Source organism: Tachysurus fulvidraco, chromosome 1 (genome assembly GCF_022655615.1).
Source record: "Tachysurus fulvidraco isolate hzauxx_2018 chromosome 1, HZAU_PFXX_2.0, whole genome shotgun sequence".
Lineage (NCBI taxonomy): Eukaryota > Metazoa > Chordata > Actinopteri > Siluriformes > Bagridae > Tachysurus > Tachysurus fulvidraco.
The window spans coordinates 47,551,072-47,565,590 of NC_062518.1; the positions used below are offsets into that span (position 1 = coordinate 47,551,072).

Here is a 14,519-nt window from a genome sequence, read left to right on the forward strand (position 1 = left end):
TACTCAAATCAAAGTGTGTGTGTGTGTGTGTGTGTGTGTGTGTGTGTGTGTGTGTGTGTGTGTGTGTGTGTGTGTGTGTGTGTGTGTGTGCCTATACAGTTAAAGCAGCAGTACAGTCCTGGGGTCTCATTTATCAAAATGTGTGTAGAACATGATCTAAAATCCTTGAATTGGGATCCTGAAAGTGGTCCCAAATCCCACATGTTCTAAATCGTTGTGCTCGTACAAGCCCACGCTCATCGGAAATGTATAGACAGTCGATCTTTAGATGTTCCTTTGCCGCTTTTGTGTCTCTACAGAAATTAAATAAACACACTGAGCTGAATGATGTGTGAAGGAAATCCATGCAGATTTTATACAGAGTGGAGAGTGAAGTGGTGTGGGATTAATTAAATTAGCATAAGATAATTATGCTAATTGACTTCAATTAGCCGTCACTGTGGACAGCTTGAGGCTCGCCATGCGTTTTGTCATCAACGGCTTCATCGCTCAGTCTGTGATGTCATAATTAAGGCTAGAATTATCTGCTGGACTGGAGGGACAGATGGGGATACAGAGCTCTTAGAAGAGCTCAGAATCTGTCGGATATCTCTAGATCTGTTTCCAGCCGAACGTCTCACGAGCAAGCTTTCAGGGGGAAAAAAAAAAGGACAGAATTTTTTTTTTAATGTTTCAGTTAGATGATGGTCTGGTTAATGATGTGAGGAAAAGCTACATGATGATAATAATTAAGAAGATGATGGTGGTGAAACACAGACACAGTTACAGGGAGACCAGGCCACCGTTTTGTAGGGACTGAGTCTCAGATGCTAGGTGCGTTCGCGGCATGAATGGAAACCCGAAGCAGGGAAGAGGGAAGAATGTGAACAATTAGAAATTACAGAACAGAAATGAACATTTCCTGAAGATTGAGATGTGAAAGCTCAGAAAATGTTTCTTCATTTATTTATTCTACACTTCCCTCAACAGAGACACCAAAAGAGTCAGGGTTTTTCAGGAGAACGTTGCTTCTGCTAGGACAAGGACGGCAGAGAAATGTTATGGAAAAACTGCAGGAACGTCAGCACAAGTAGACTTCAGGGGGCAAATAAACTGCAAACGCACTGAGCAGAAATAATTGACTAGGATTGAAGGTGCAAATGTCTTCTGATTCGGGCTAAAGCACTAGCTACACCGGCCACGTTTCGATTCCGGGGCAAAACGTAAGGAACTTTAGAAACTAAGTACCGCTTTTTTAATTAAGCGTTAGGGTAAGTGAAAAATGGGGTAGGTTCCACTTCATTTTTGTCTGAATTGTTCCTTGAATTAAATCAGCTTTCAGTATGTAAATGAGGAAATGTTTTATTAATGAGATCAGCACGGGTAAAGCAGAGAAATGTGGAAACACACTTTGAGCTCGGAGAATTCAGCGAGTCTAAAGAGTGAGCTTCAAAATGGAAACGCCTCCTTTTTAACACACACATGTAAGACACACACACACACACACACACACACACACACACACAAGACACTGGGGAAATAGATGAGAAAAACACGCGGTAAAATGTTCCAGTGTATTTGTGTGGATAATGAGAGAGAAAGAGATGAGAAAAGATTAGCCCATAGGGAGCCAGCCAAAGGTTCTCTCTCTGTCTCTCTCTCTCTCTCTCTCTCTCTCTCTCACACACACACACACACACACACACACACACACACACACACACACACACACACACACATAACTGGAAGTTCACACACCTCACATGGCTGGATTTCAAACAGCACCCACAGCGCCTACAAAGTGTTAACGACATGCTAACAAGGCCAGCTAGTACCGAGGGATGTAGACACACACACACACACACACACACACACACACACACACACACACACACACACACACACAGAGTTATATACTACATGTTACATTAAATACAGTGTATATTAAATGACTTCCCATTAACTGCATTTGCTGTAGTTTCACTGTGGTGATGTTGTAGGGACCAATTAGATTATAATGAATAAGTAAAATCACTTTATTATATTATAATTATTATAAACAGAAATATCTCTCAGTAACTAAAAGGTTTTCTTGTTCTTTTTTTTTCTCGAAAATAACGAGACAACACACACACACACACACACACACACACACACACACACACACAGACACACTAATATGTTGTCTAGATCTCTAATACTCTTCACACCACATGAACACTCTCTGAACGCCTCTGTCTTTATATTTTATGATCAGAAATCTTATCTCTAATGCTCTAATAGTCTGGTGCTCTGTCTAATAATGTATAGAATGACATCACTAATACCCTAATACTCAAACACTGTATATAATACTGTAATACTCTAATACTCAAACACTATATAATACTGTAATACTCTAACTAACTAATACTCAAACACTGTATATAATACTGTAATACTCTAATACTCAAACACTATATAATACTGTAATACTCTAACTAACTAATACTCAAACACTATATAATACTGTAATACTCTAATACTCAAACACTATATAATACTGTAATACTCTAACTAACTAATACTCAAACACTATATAATACTGTAATACTCTAACTAACTAATACTCAAACACTATATAATACTGTAATACTCTAATACTCAAACACTATATAATACTGTAATACCCTAACTAACTAATACTCAAACACTATATAATACTGTAATACTCTAACTAACTAATACTCAAACACTATATAATACTGTAATACTCTAACTAACTAATACCCAAACACTATATAATACTGTAATACTCTAACTAACTAATACTCAAACACTGTATATAATACTGTAATACTCTAATACTCAAACACTGTATATAATACTGTAATACTCTAATACTCAAACACTGTATATAATACTGTAATACTCTAACTAACTAATACTCAAACACTATATAATACTGTAATACTCTAACTAATACTCAAACACTGTATATAATACTGTAATACTCTAACTAACTAATACTCAAACACTATATAATACTGTAATACTCTAACTAATACTCAAACACTGTATATAATACTGTAATACTCTAACTAACTAATACTCAAACACTATATAATACTGTAATACTCTAACTAATACTCAAACACTGTATATAATACTGTAATACTCTAACTAACTAATACTCAAACACTATATAATACTGTAATACTCTAACTAATACTCAAACACTGTATATAATACTGTAATACTCTAACTAATACTCAACACTGTATATAATACTGTAATACTCTAACTAACTAATACCCAAACACTGTATATAATACTGTAATACTCTAACTAACTAATACTCAACACTGTATATAATACTGTAATACTCTAACTAACTAATACTCAAACACTATATAATACTGTAATACTCTAACTAATACCCAAACACTGTATATAATACTGTAATACTCTAACTAACTAATACCCAAACACTGTATATAATACTGTAATACTCTAACTAACTAATACCCAAACACTGTATATAATACTGTAATACTCTAACTAACTAATACTCAACACTGTATATAATACTGTAATACTCTAACTAACTAATACTCAACACTGTATATAATACTGTAATACTCTAACTAACTAATACTCAACACTGTATATAATACTGTAATACTCTAACTAACTAATACTCAACACTGTATATAATACTGTAATACTCTAACTAACTAATACCCAAACACTGTATATAATACTGTAATACTCTAACTAACTAATACTCAACACTGTATATAATACTGTAATACTCTAACTAACTAATACTCAACACTGTATATAATACTGTAATACTCTAACTAACTAATACTCAACACTGTATATAATACTGTAATACTCTAACTAACTAATACTCAACACTGTATATAATACTGTAATACTCTAACTAACTAATACTCAACACTGTATATAATACTGTAATACTCTAACTAACTAATACCCAAACACTGTATATAATACTGTAATACTCTAACTAACTAATACTCAACACTGTATATAATACTGTAATACTCTAACTAACTAATACCCAAACACTGTATATAATACTGTAATACCCTAACTAACTAATACTCAACACTGTATATAATACTGTAATACTCTAACTAACTAATACTCAACACTGTATATAATACTGTAATACCCTAACTAACTAATACTCAAACACTATATAATACTTTAATACTCTAACTAACTAATACTCAAACACTGTATATAATACTGTAATACTCTAACTAACTAATACTCAAACACTATATAATACTGTAATACTCTAACTAATACTCAAACACTGTATATAATACTATAATACTCTAACTAACTAATACCCAAACACTGTATATAATACTGTAATACTCTAACTAACTAATACCCAAACACTGTATATGATACTGTAATACTCTAACTAACTAATACTCAACACTGTATATAATAACTATTGTATAAAATAATATTGTAATACTCTAACTAACTAATACCCAAACACTGTATATAATACTGTAATACTCTAACTAACTAATACTCAACACTGTATATAATACTGTAATACTCTAACTAACTAATACTCAACACTGTATATAATACTGTAATACTCTAACTAACTAATACTCAAACACTATATAATACTGTAATACTCTAACTAATACCCAAACACTGTATATAATACTGTAATACTCTAACTAACTAATACCCAAACACTGTATATAATACTGTAATACTCTAACTAACTAATACCCAAACACTGTATATAATACTGTAATACTCTAACTAACTAATACCCAAACACTGTATATAATACTGTAATACTCTAACTAACTAATACCCAAACACTGTATATAATACTGTAATACTCTAACTAACTAATACTCAACACTGTATATAATACTGTAATACTCTAACTAACTAATACTCAAACACTATATAATACTGTAATACTCTAACTAATACCCAAACACTGTATATAATACTGTAATACTCTAACTAACTAATACCCAAACACTGTATATAATACTGTAATACTCTAACTAACTAATACTCAAACACTATATAATACTGTAATACTCTAACTAATACCCAAACACTGTATATAATACTGTAATACTCTAACTAACTAATACCCAAACACTGTATATAATACTGTAATACTCTAACTAACTAATACTCAACACTGTATATAATACTGTAATACTCTAACTAACTAATACTCAAACACTATATAATACTGTAATACTCTAACTAATACCCAAACACTGTATATAATACTGTAATACTCTAACTAACTAATACTCAACACTGTATATAATACTGTAATACTCTAACTAATACCCAAACACTGTATATAATACTGTAATACTCTAACTAACTAATACCCAAACACTGTATATAATACTGTAATACTCTAACTAACTAATACCCAAACACTGTATATAATACTGTAATACTCTAACTAACTAATACTCAACACTGTATATAATACTGTAATACTCTAACTAACTAATACTCAAACACTGTATATAGTACTGTAATACTCTAACTAACTAATACTCAACACTGTATATAATACTGTAATACTCTAACTAACTAATACCCAAACACTGTATATAGTACTGTAATACTCTAACTAACTAATACTCAACACTGTATATAATACTGTAATACTCTAACTAACTAATACTCAAACACTGTATATAGTACTGTAATACTCTAACTAACTAATACTCAACACTGTATATAATACTGTAATACTCTAACTAACTAATACTCAAACACTGTATATAGTACTGTAATACTCTAACTAACTAATACTCAACACTGTATATAATACTGTAATACTCTAACTAACTAATACTCAAACACTGTATATAATACTGTAATACTCTAACTAACTAATACTCAACACTGTATATAATACTGTAATACTCTAACTAACTAATACTCAACACTGTATATAGTACTGTAATACTCCAGTTAGTATTTTATTGCTCTCTCAGAGCTCTAAAGGTCATTTATCTAATCTACTGTATAATGCTCTAATACTCAGATCTCTATATAATACGTTAGTACTCTGTCTCATGCTATAATACTCTATACTGTACTCTAATCCTCAGGTTCTTTTAAAATTCTTTAACATTAAATGAATATTTATTAATGATCGATGTACAATGACAAACAGACAGACAGACGGACAGACAGACAGACGTGCTGCAAGACAAACAGATTATTGTAGTTAATTTAATAATGAAGTTCTAATAATGTACATTATAATGAGTTAGGTGTGTGTGTGTGTGTGTGTGTGTGTGTGTGTGTGTGTGTGTGTGTGTGTGTGTGTGTGTGAGTTGACTTCATGTGGAAAGAATCCCGTTTCAGCGTCTCCTGAATAGCACTCGCTTAATTCTGTCCTCAGTCTCTCTCTCAAATCACTTACACATGTGTGTGGATGAAGAGCAAGCTTTACATCGTTTATCTTCACTCATGTGCACGAGTTCATCCCTCATTCCTCTATCACTCCCTGCACACACACACACACACACGTACGCACTATTTCTATAGCACCCGGACACGGGGAGCAGACGCTCCACATAGATATAAATATATGGTGAAGTTATCAGTAAGGAGATGTTTATGTATCTTGTATGGAAGGAATCTTCAGTGTCAGCTCCAGCTTGGTCACAGTCAGAGGTCAGCTGTGTGTGTGTGTGTGTTTGTGTGTGTGTGTGTGTGTGTGTGTGTGTGTGTGTGTGTGTGTGTGTGTGTGTGTGTGTGTGTGTGTGTGTGTGTGTGTGTGTGTTTGTTGGACCAGTCATGGAAGTGTCAGTGGTCTGTCTGTCCCAAATTTTTCAAACTGGCTACTGAACACACTCCACTCACTCAAACTCACACTCACACACACACACACACACACACACACACACACACACACACACACACACACACAAACACACACACTTTCATTATCCCCCACGATGTGGAAGATCGCTCTTCTGTGACCACTGCATTTAACCACCTACTTTACATTCCACAAGCTGGGGCTTCAAGCTGTCTGTCTGTTTTTCTGTGTCTCTCGTCTGTCTGTTTTATGTTTATTCGGCTTGTTGTACAATCTGTCTGTCTATTTGTGTCATATTTGTCTGTCTGCCTTTTGTTGTCTTTTAATCTGCCTATATGTGTCTTTAAATCTGCCTGCAATTCAGTCCATTTCTTTGTCTGACTGTCTGTCTGTCTCTCTGCCAGTATAGCTCTTTGTCTGTCTTTCAGTCTAACTGCCAATATGTGTCTCTGGCTGTCTGCCTGTCTGTCTCTCTGTCGTTCAGTCTATCTGCTGATATGGTCTATCTGCTGTCTGTCTTTCTGTCTGTCTTTCTGTCTGTCTGTCTAATTGCCAGTATGTCTGTCTGTCTGTCTGTCTAACTGCCAATATGTCTATCTGTCTATTTGTCCTTTAGTCTATCTGCCAATATGTTTCTCTGTCTGTCTGTCTACCTGATTGTCTGTCTTTCAGTCAGTCTGTCCTTTAGTTTGTCTTGCTGTGTTTCTAATCTGTCTATCTGCCCTATGCATGTCCCCTGGTGTTCCCTTTATCCCCCCCGTTATTTTCCACTTCGTTCTGCTCCGAAGCTAAAGCAGGCAGTGACGCTTATAAACACACAGAACGCTCCTCACACATCTTCACGTTTTATTCAGACTTTCACGTGTGTATATTTTTAGCCTTTTATCTTACTGTGATTTGTGTTAACAGACGCAGCAGGAGACAAAAAATTCCTTTTACAGCCTGTATTTGGAGAATAAAAAATCTGACTCGCGCACACACACACACACACACACACACACACACACACACACACACACACACACACACACACACACACACACACAGAGGGCCTTTTCAGCTCTTGGAGTTGCTCCAGTCTGAACGCTGAGATCATGTTGTGATCGTCACTGTTCATTCCCAGAACCGCAGACCTCCAGGAGAGCGACGGCACAAGAATTCTCCAGTTAGTATCTAGAATTCTATTATTTCTTCTCTGAGTATAATTTAAAATACACTTTAGAATTCATTATAATATCCCAGCTTCAGAAGACCACTGAGGTCAACGGTCAGGGTCACACTTTGTAAAAAAAATCCCTGCTGTAGCTGAGGAATAGTACAAAGTTGCCAAGTGCAGCGATCACTGAGGTCCAAGAATTTTTTTTCCCCCCGCACAAGTCCGAGTGATCCAAGTTCACTGTAGGTGCAGACTGAACAGATCGGACATGATGCTGTGCACAAGGCTAATACATCTAGTGGTCACAGAGATGAGCAGGACTTCAGGGTTTGTTTTTATTTGATGAAAAACCAATAATTAAGACTCAAAACCCAGAACACAGCAATATAAACAGAGAAGCAAAGCTTATCACAACACTAAGGGTGCTTTCAAACCTATAGTTTGGGTCATTTGGTCTGGACCAAAAGCAAAAAATGACCCATTGTAGCTTTTTATCAGTTTTGGTTCCTTTTCACACCACACTGATCGTTCTGTTACGCACCAGTTGAAACGAACCAAAATGCAGTCATGTGATAACATCCACATCACTCATTGGCCACACGTCTTTGAGCGTGTTTCCTAAACCGCTTCTCGATCGGTCAGAATAAACGTGCGGGAAATTCCAACGAAACTCCAGATGTAAACAAAAAGAGGAAAATACAGCGTACAGTACACCATGGAGAGACGACTGCACGCTGCGATTATGTTCGTGGTTGTAATCTACTACATCGCTTGTATACAGCATTCTATGCAAAGTCTTCATTTTCAGAATGAAGCGTGGATGCGGCTTGAAAATATCATTTTATTGCACCGCAAACGGCGAAGACGCATCGCGAGACACTTCAGGAGGCGGCGAGCATTACTTTTGCGAAACTATGAAATGCTCATCTTCCGAAAATGTTGCCAATGACCCACTACGGCAGCTGGTTTAGTCCAAAATGCGCAATACTTTTTGCAGTTAGGTCTATTCGATCTCGGACCTTGTTCTCACCACAAACGAACCGTACCAGAGTTCGTTTGAAAGCGTACCGAGACCACCTCTTCAAGGAGGTCTCGGTACGCTTGTTTGGTCCGCTTTTGGTGCGCTTCAGAGTTCAATTGCTGCATTTCTCACCTGCCCAAACGAACCGCACCAAATGAGCGATCGAACTCTGGTACGATTCGACCGAACCAAACAAGGCAGGTGTGAAAGCACCCTAAGGAACAGGAAGGTATCAGATGCAACACATTAGGGAAAAATCTACAGCAAGATAACTGACAGATTTGAGTATCTAAGTTGATGTGGGCGTGGCCAAAAAGCATTTTTTTTAAATCATCAGAATCTGTAAAATACTTAAATCCCAGTCATTATTAATATTAGCTTCCTGACGTGTGGTCAGAGGCACCGAAGCGAAAGCAGCAGCAGCTGTCACTCTCACACAGATCTCCTTTCACATCTTATTAAACCTCATCCATAGGGGGAAAAAAAAACGAATAATCTTCAAATCCTTTTCCTGTCCTTCATTCTCTCCTTCCTTCCCATTTTCACCTGAAATCTTATTAAAGGGAGACTTTACAATGAAGCTCGGACTTTAATAACACACAGTTAATATCTGAGTCCCACTTACTGACACACACACAAATGCCGACCGCTGGGTTTCAAAACGAATAACATCCCTAACTAATAGAGAGGATGCTCTCTATCAGGAATCAGTTCATTTATTACAAAAACATATTGGGAAAAGGGCCTTCCATATTGGGCCTTCATTAAAAAAAAAAAAAAAATCATTTTATTCTGTGACTGGATGTGATTTGGTTACCTTGAGAATTTATTTCATGAATTGATCATGTTTAATTTTTAAGCTCTTATAACAATGAGCAAATACATAACTGTACATGTATATAAAATACATACACCTAAATGTAGAAAAAATTATCAGGTGCCTCTGTGCCATTGGTTACTGTCTTGTCCCCGCCCCTGTATTATCATTTTTCCTGTCTTGACTCCGCCCCCTGTATTATCATTTTTCCTGTCTTGACTCCGCCACCTGTATTATCATGGACTCTGTCTTGACTCCGCCCCCTGTACTATCATGGTTTCTGTCTTGACTCCGCCCCCTGTATTATAATTTTTCCTGTCTTGACTCCGCCCCCTATATTATCATGGTTTCTGTCTTGACTCCGCCCCCTGTCTTATCATGGTTTCTGCCTTGACTCTGCCCCTGTATTATCATGGTTCCTGTCTTGACTCCGCCCCCTGTATTATCATGGTTTCTGTCTTGACTCCGCCCCCTGCATTATCATGGTTCCTGTCTTGACTCCACTTATCATGGTTTCTGCTTTGACTCCGCCCCCTGTATTATCATGGTTTCTGTCTTGACTACGCCCCCTGTATTAACATGATTCCTGTCTTGACTCCGCCCCCTGTATTATCATGGTTCCTGTCTTGACTCCGCCCCCTGTATTATCATGGTTTCTGTCTTGACTCCGCCCCCTGTATTATCATGGTTTTGGTCCTGTCTCCGCCCCCTGTATATGCATTGGCTTGTTACTCTGTGTGTTCCTCTGTCCTGAGATCAGACCTGGGTTACTGTGATTGTGTTCCCTAGTCTACTTTTCTCTCTCTGTGTTCCACTATCATGATTCTTCCTTTTTCATTGTAAAGAATGGATTATGTTCGTTTAATGCCGGCAGCCTGGGATTTGACCCCTGACCCCTGATGTGGACTACAGCAGCTCTGACAGTAATGAAGTCACTCCAAGCTCCATATAAGATGATTACATTTTTTTTTTGATGCAGCATTTAATGTTTATGATTCTCTCCTGGTGCAACATTACAAAATGTGAAGAATAGAAATAATGAAAAAAACTCTCTCTCTCTCTTTCTCTCATTCTCTCTCTCTCTCTCTCCCTCTGTGTCTTACTCCCGGTCCCACTTCTATCCCTCTCTCGCTTTCCCTCTCTCCATTTTACTCTTTCTTCTCCTGTGTCTAATTCCCTGTCTCTCTCTCATTCTGCCCCCCCCCTCCCAGTCACCCCCTCTCCCCCTGTCTCTGTCACACAGTTATTCTTTTTCATTCGCTTTTACAACTCAATCATCGTGCTTTTTCTCCTTACCATCATACCATGGTGACAGGCATTTCTACAACAAGGACATTTCCACACACACACACACACACACACACACACACACACACACACACACACACACACTCCGTGTGTGATCTTCCCAGAGGCTTTCTAAGTTTCGAGTGAACAAAACGCTGATTGTAACGGCACCTTTGGACCGTTCTGAACACTTCATTCCCACTGAAAGAAAGAGACACAGGCTGACAAACAGAATTCACCCACACACACATACACACACACACACACACACACACACACACACACACAGCCTGTTTCACTTCCCTTTTGGGCTTTAAATAAGCTTAAGCTGTTGTTTGTGGAAAGAAGCAGCAGCTTTTACAAGCACCACTTCCTGTAAGAAAAAGTCAAACAAAAACACTAAAGAGACACTGAACATAAAGCAGGAAGCAGAACTGTCTGAAGGTTCAATTAAATGTTGCATTAACTGTCTAATTAATGAACAATACGCTCGCATCTGAAAGCACAAAAGTCTTCATGCATGAAAAGTCTCTTTGTTTACAGCTGTGTGAATGTGGGACGTCGACACCGAGCACCAAGCTGCTGCTAACGAATCACACCACCGCGCTGCTGAGTTCTGGCTCCTGATTGGTCAGGAGGTGTTGATTAATTCTCTAGAACAGTAGTTCACTGTACGTTAGCATGCTCACTCTGGTACGCTATCATTTCTATAGCAACAGCTACTTCACTTCACCGGCAGTCTTTCATGATTTTTTTAATAAAAGGTTTTAAAAGACTTACGTTAATTATTTGCGATTAACAAAGACACATACTGTATTATTATCGTTCTGTGATGAAGGACGAGCAGCGTCTGTGCTCCAGAGATAAACTCTGTCCCGTGAAAAGCAGCGTGAGGGACACATTTTATTCCTAGACAGGAAACGTAATGAAACATATCAAACTGGCCGACTGGACTGTTGATTTTTAAATCTATATTTATATATAAGAAAAAAAATTACAAAGAAACATATCATTAAATACTGTGAAAAAGCAGGTGATTGTTATGAACTCGTCACGTTCCTCACAGTTTTATTAAGAGCAATTCAAATTTCTATAAGTATTTAAATGCGTGTAACATATTGTGAATATGAATTTGTACATAATTTTTATTACTAAAAAAAAAAAAAAAAAAAAAAAAAGCAGGAAGTGAAATTACAGGCCTGAAGGAGCTTCACTGTCAAACCCCAGCGACTGGAAACGCAAATATACAATAACTGGATAAAAGAAACCCACACACACACACACACACACGCACACACACACACAGAGCAGATGAGTAATTTAATACAGCTGCACAATTCATTCTGCTCTAATCCGGATCACATGATGTGTATTCCTTCCTAAACCTAGAGCGTTTTTAACGTTTTTAAGATCCTCAGGAATGGTGTTATGAAGCAGAAGCATGATCACTTCATCTGTCACGAGCAAAGTAAATATAACGCACACAAAGTTTAAACGAGGACAAGGACGGAGGACAGAATTTTACTGTCAGAGATTCAGATTCTTAATAAAACTTTTAGGAAGCCCGGGTTCTCTAACCAGGGTTCTCCCAGAGGTTTAGTGATGTGATCTATCAGTTATTCATTTCACTGGAATGGTATAATGATGATGATGATGATGATGATGATGATTTTATCTCCTGGTTGTTATCCTTATAATCAGTATTTCACTGTTAGAAGCCTCTCTATTGTTCTAACTTAAGGGTTCTCAGCTTCCTCATCGGGTTCTGTAGGGAACCGTCTTCAAACCACTTTGAAAGTGTCTTAGAAGAAATGTTTCCTCATCTGAAGGTAAGTACATTTTAAAAACAGGCACAGATAATGTCAACACCGTGAAACTCATCCCAAAGGACATTGTTAAAATTATTAAATATAAATAATCTCTTTTTTTTTAATTATTTGAGTTTATTAAAGCAGTAAAAGTGCTGTTTTTTGGTATTGCTTCTAAGCTCAAATATCCGCAGGAAATAAAGAATACTGATAAAATACTGTGTGTGTGTGTGTGTGTGTGTGTGTGTGTGGATGATGCAGATTCCCTACTGTACTGAATTCTCTCTCTCTCTCTCTCTCTCTCTCTCTCTCTCTCTCTTTATTTATTTATTTATTTATTTATTTATTTATTTCAAACAAACAGCTTCCACCGGGAATTCACTAAAAACAGGGTGAATGTATCCTGAGTTCTGGCAATAATCTCTGGATCCACGAGGATGTTAGATAGGAAGACAGACAGACAGACAGACAGACAGACAGACAGACAGACAGACAGACAGACAGATAGTGAGATAAAGCCTGTAAAAAGTTTGTTGCTCCCTGATTTGGGATCCAAGATGCACCAAACCAGCATGCACGTGCTTCTTCACGCACGCGATGTGTAATAAGTGTCAGTGTGTGTGTGAGTGTGTGTGTGTGTGTGTGTGTGTGTGTGTGTGTGTGTGTGTGTGTGTGTGTGTGTGTGTGTGTGTGTGTGTGTGTGTTTAGTGGACTCACGCTGCTGTTCTCGCCCGTCCAGTGAACCATAGCCTGGTTGTGCGCGGCATCACCTTTCAGCACGAATGAGCTGCTCAGGAGAGACGCCACTTTCGGCGACCTCGCGAGCCTCCGCGGTGCTGCTCGGGTCTGGTCCTCCTCCTCCTCCGGACCCTCAGCGTGGAGGCGGTGATGCTCGTGCCTCCGGTTCAACACGCCGACACCAACGCCAGCACCGCCGCTGCAGAAAGATCCGTGCACCGAAATAATCCACGCCAGCGCGACGAACAGGTGCGCGACGTGCGCCATGACGCGCGCCCGTGTCTCTGTGTGTGTGCGTGCGTGTCTGTGTATGCGTGTGTGTGCGCGTGGTATCCCAAAAAAACCACGGAGAACCGATTCGCGGGGAACAAGTACACGGTGGCTCTTCCGTGTGTGTGTGAGAGAGAGAGAGAGAGAGAGAGAGAGAGAGAGAGAGAGAGAGAGAGAGAGAGAGAGGGAGAGAGAGAGAGAGAGAGAGAGCAGAGGATCGGTGATGTCCGTGTGCCAGGAGGCGAAAACCGGAGTACCGGGCTGCCATCTGCTGACAGGCACGCGCTCATATCCTCTCTTAAAGTTCGGTCAGTAAATAAATAAATAAATAAATAAATAAATAAATAAGAAAGAAAGAAAGTTTCCGCATGACACACATGATTTAAGACATGAATTAAGATTTTTCACAACAGACACCAGAACTTTGAATTATTTATTTATTAATTAATTACAGTTAATTTAATAATTTTATATCAATAAATCGTATAAGAATAAATCTCTATAGTAAAATATCAGGGGGGAAAAAGAGTTCACGCATATCGTTTAAAAGCGTTTTTCTGACTCTAGTTGTAAAAATG

At 37.8% G+C, this 14,519-nt stretch overlaps 1 protein-coding gene across 1 annotated transcript in view; it reads right to left on the bottom strand.

Moving 5' to 3' along the window:
* Positions 1 to 14,087, bottom strand: part of sorcs2 (sortilin-related VPS10 domain containing receptor 2) — a 199,707-nt gene extending 185,620 nt beyond the window's left edge. Inside the window, exon 1 of the mRNA XM_027145523.2 lies at positions 13,651 to 14,087. Within this exon, the coding sequence (XP_027001324.1) occupies positions 13,651 to 13,938 (288 nt within the window). The 5' untranslated portion in view covers positions 13,939 to 14,087. The remainder of the gene's footprint in view (positions 1 to 13,650) is intronic.
* Between the last annotated feature and the right edge of the window lie 432 nt (positions 14,088 to 14,519).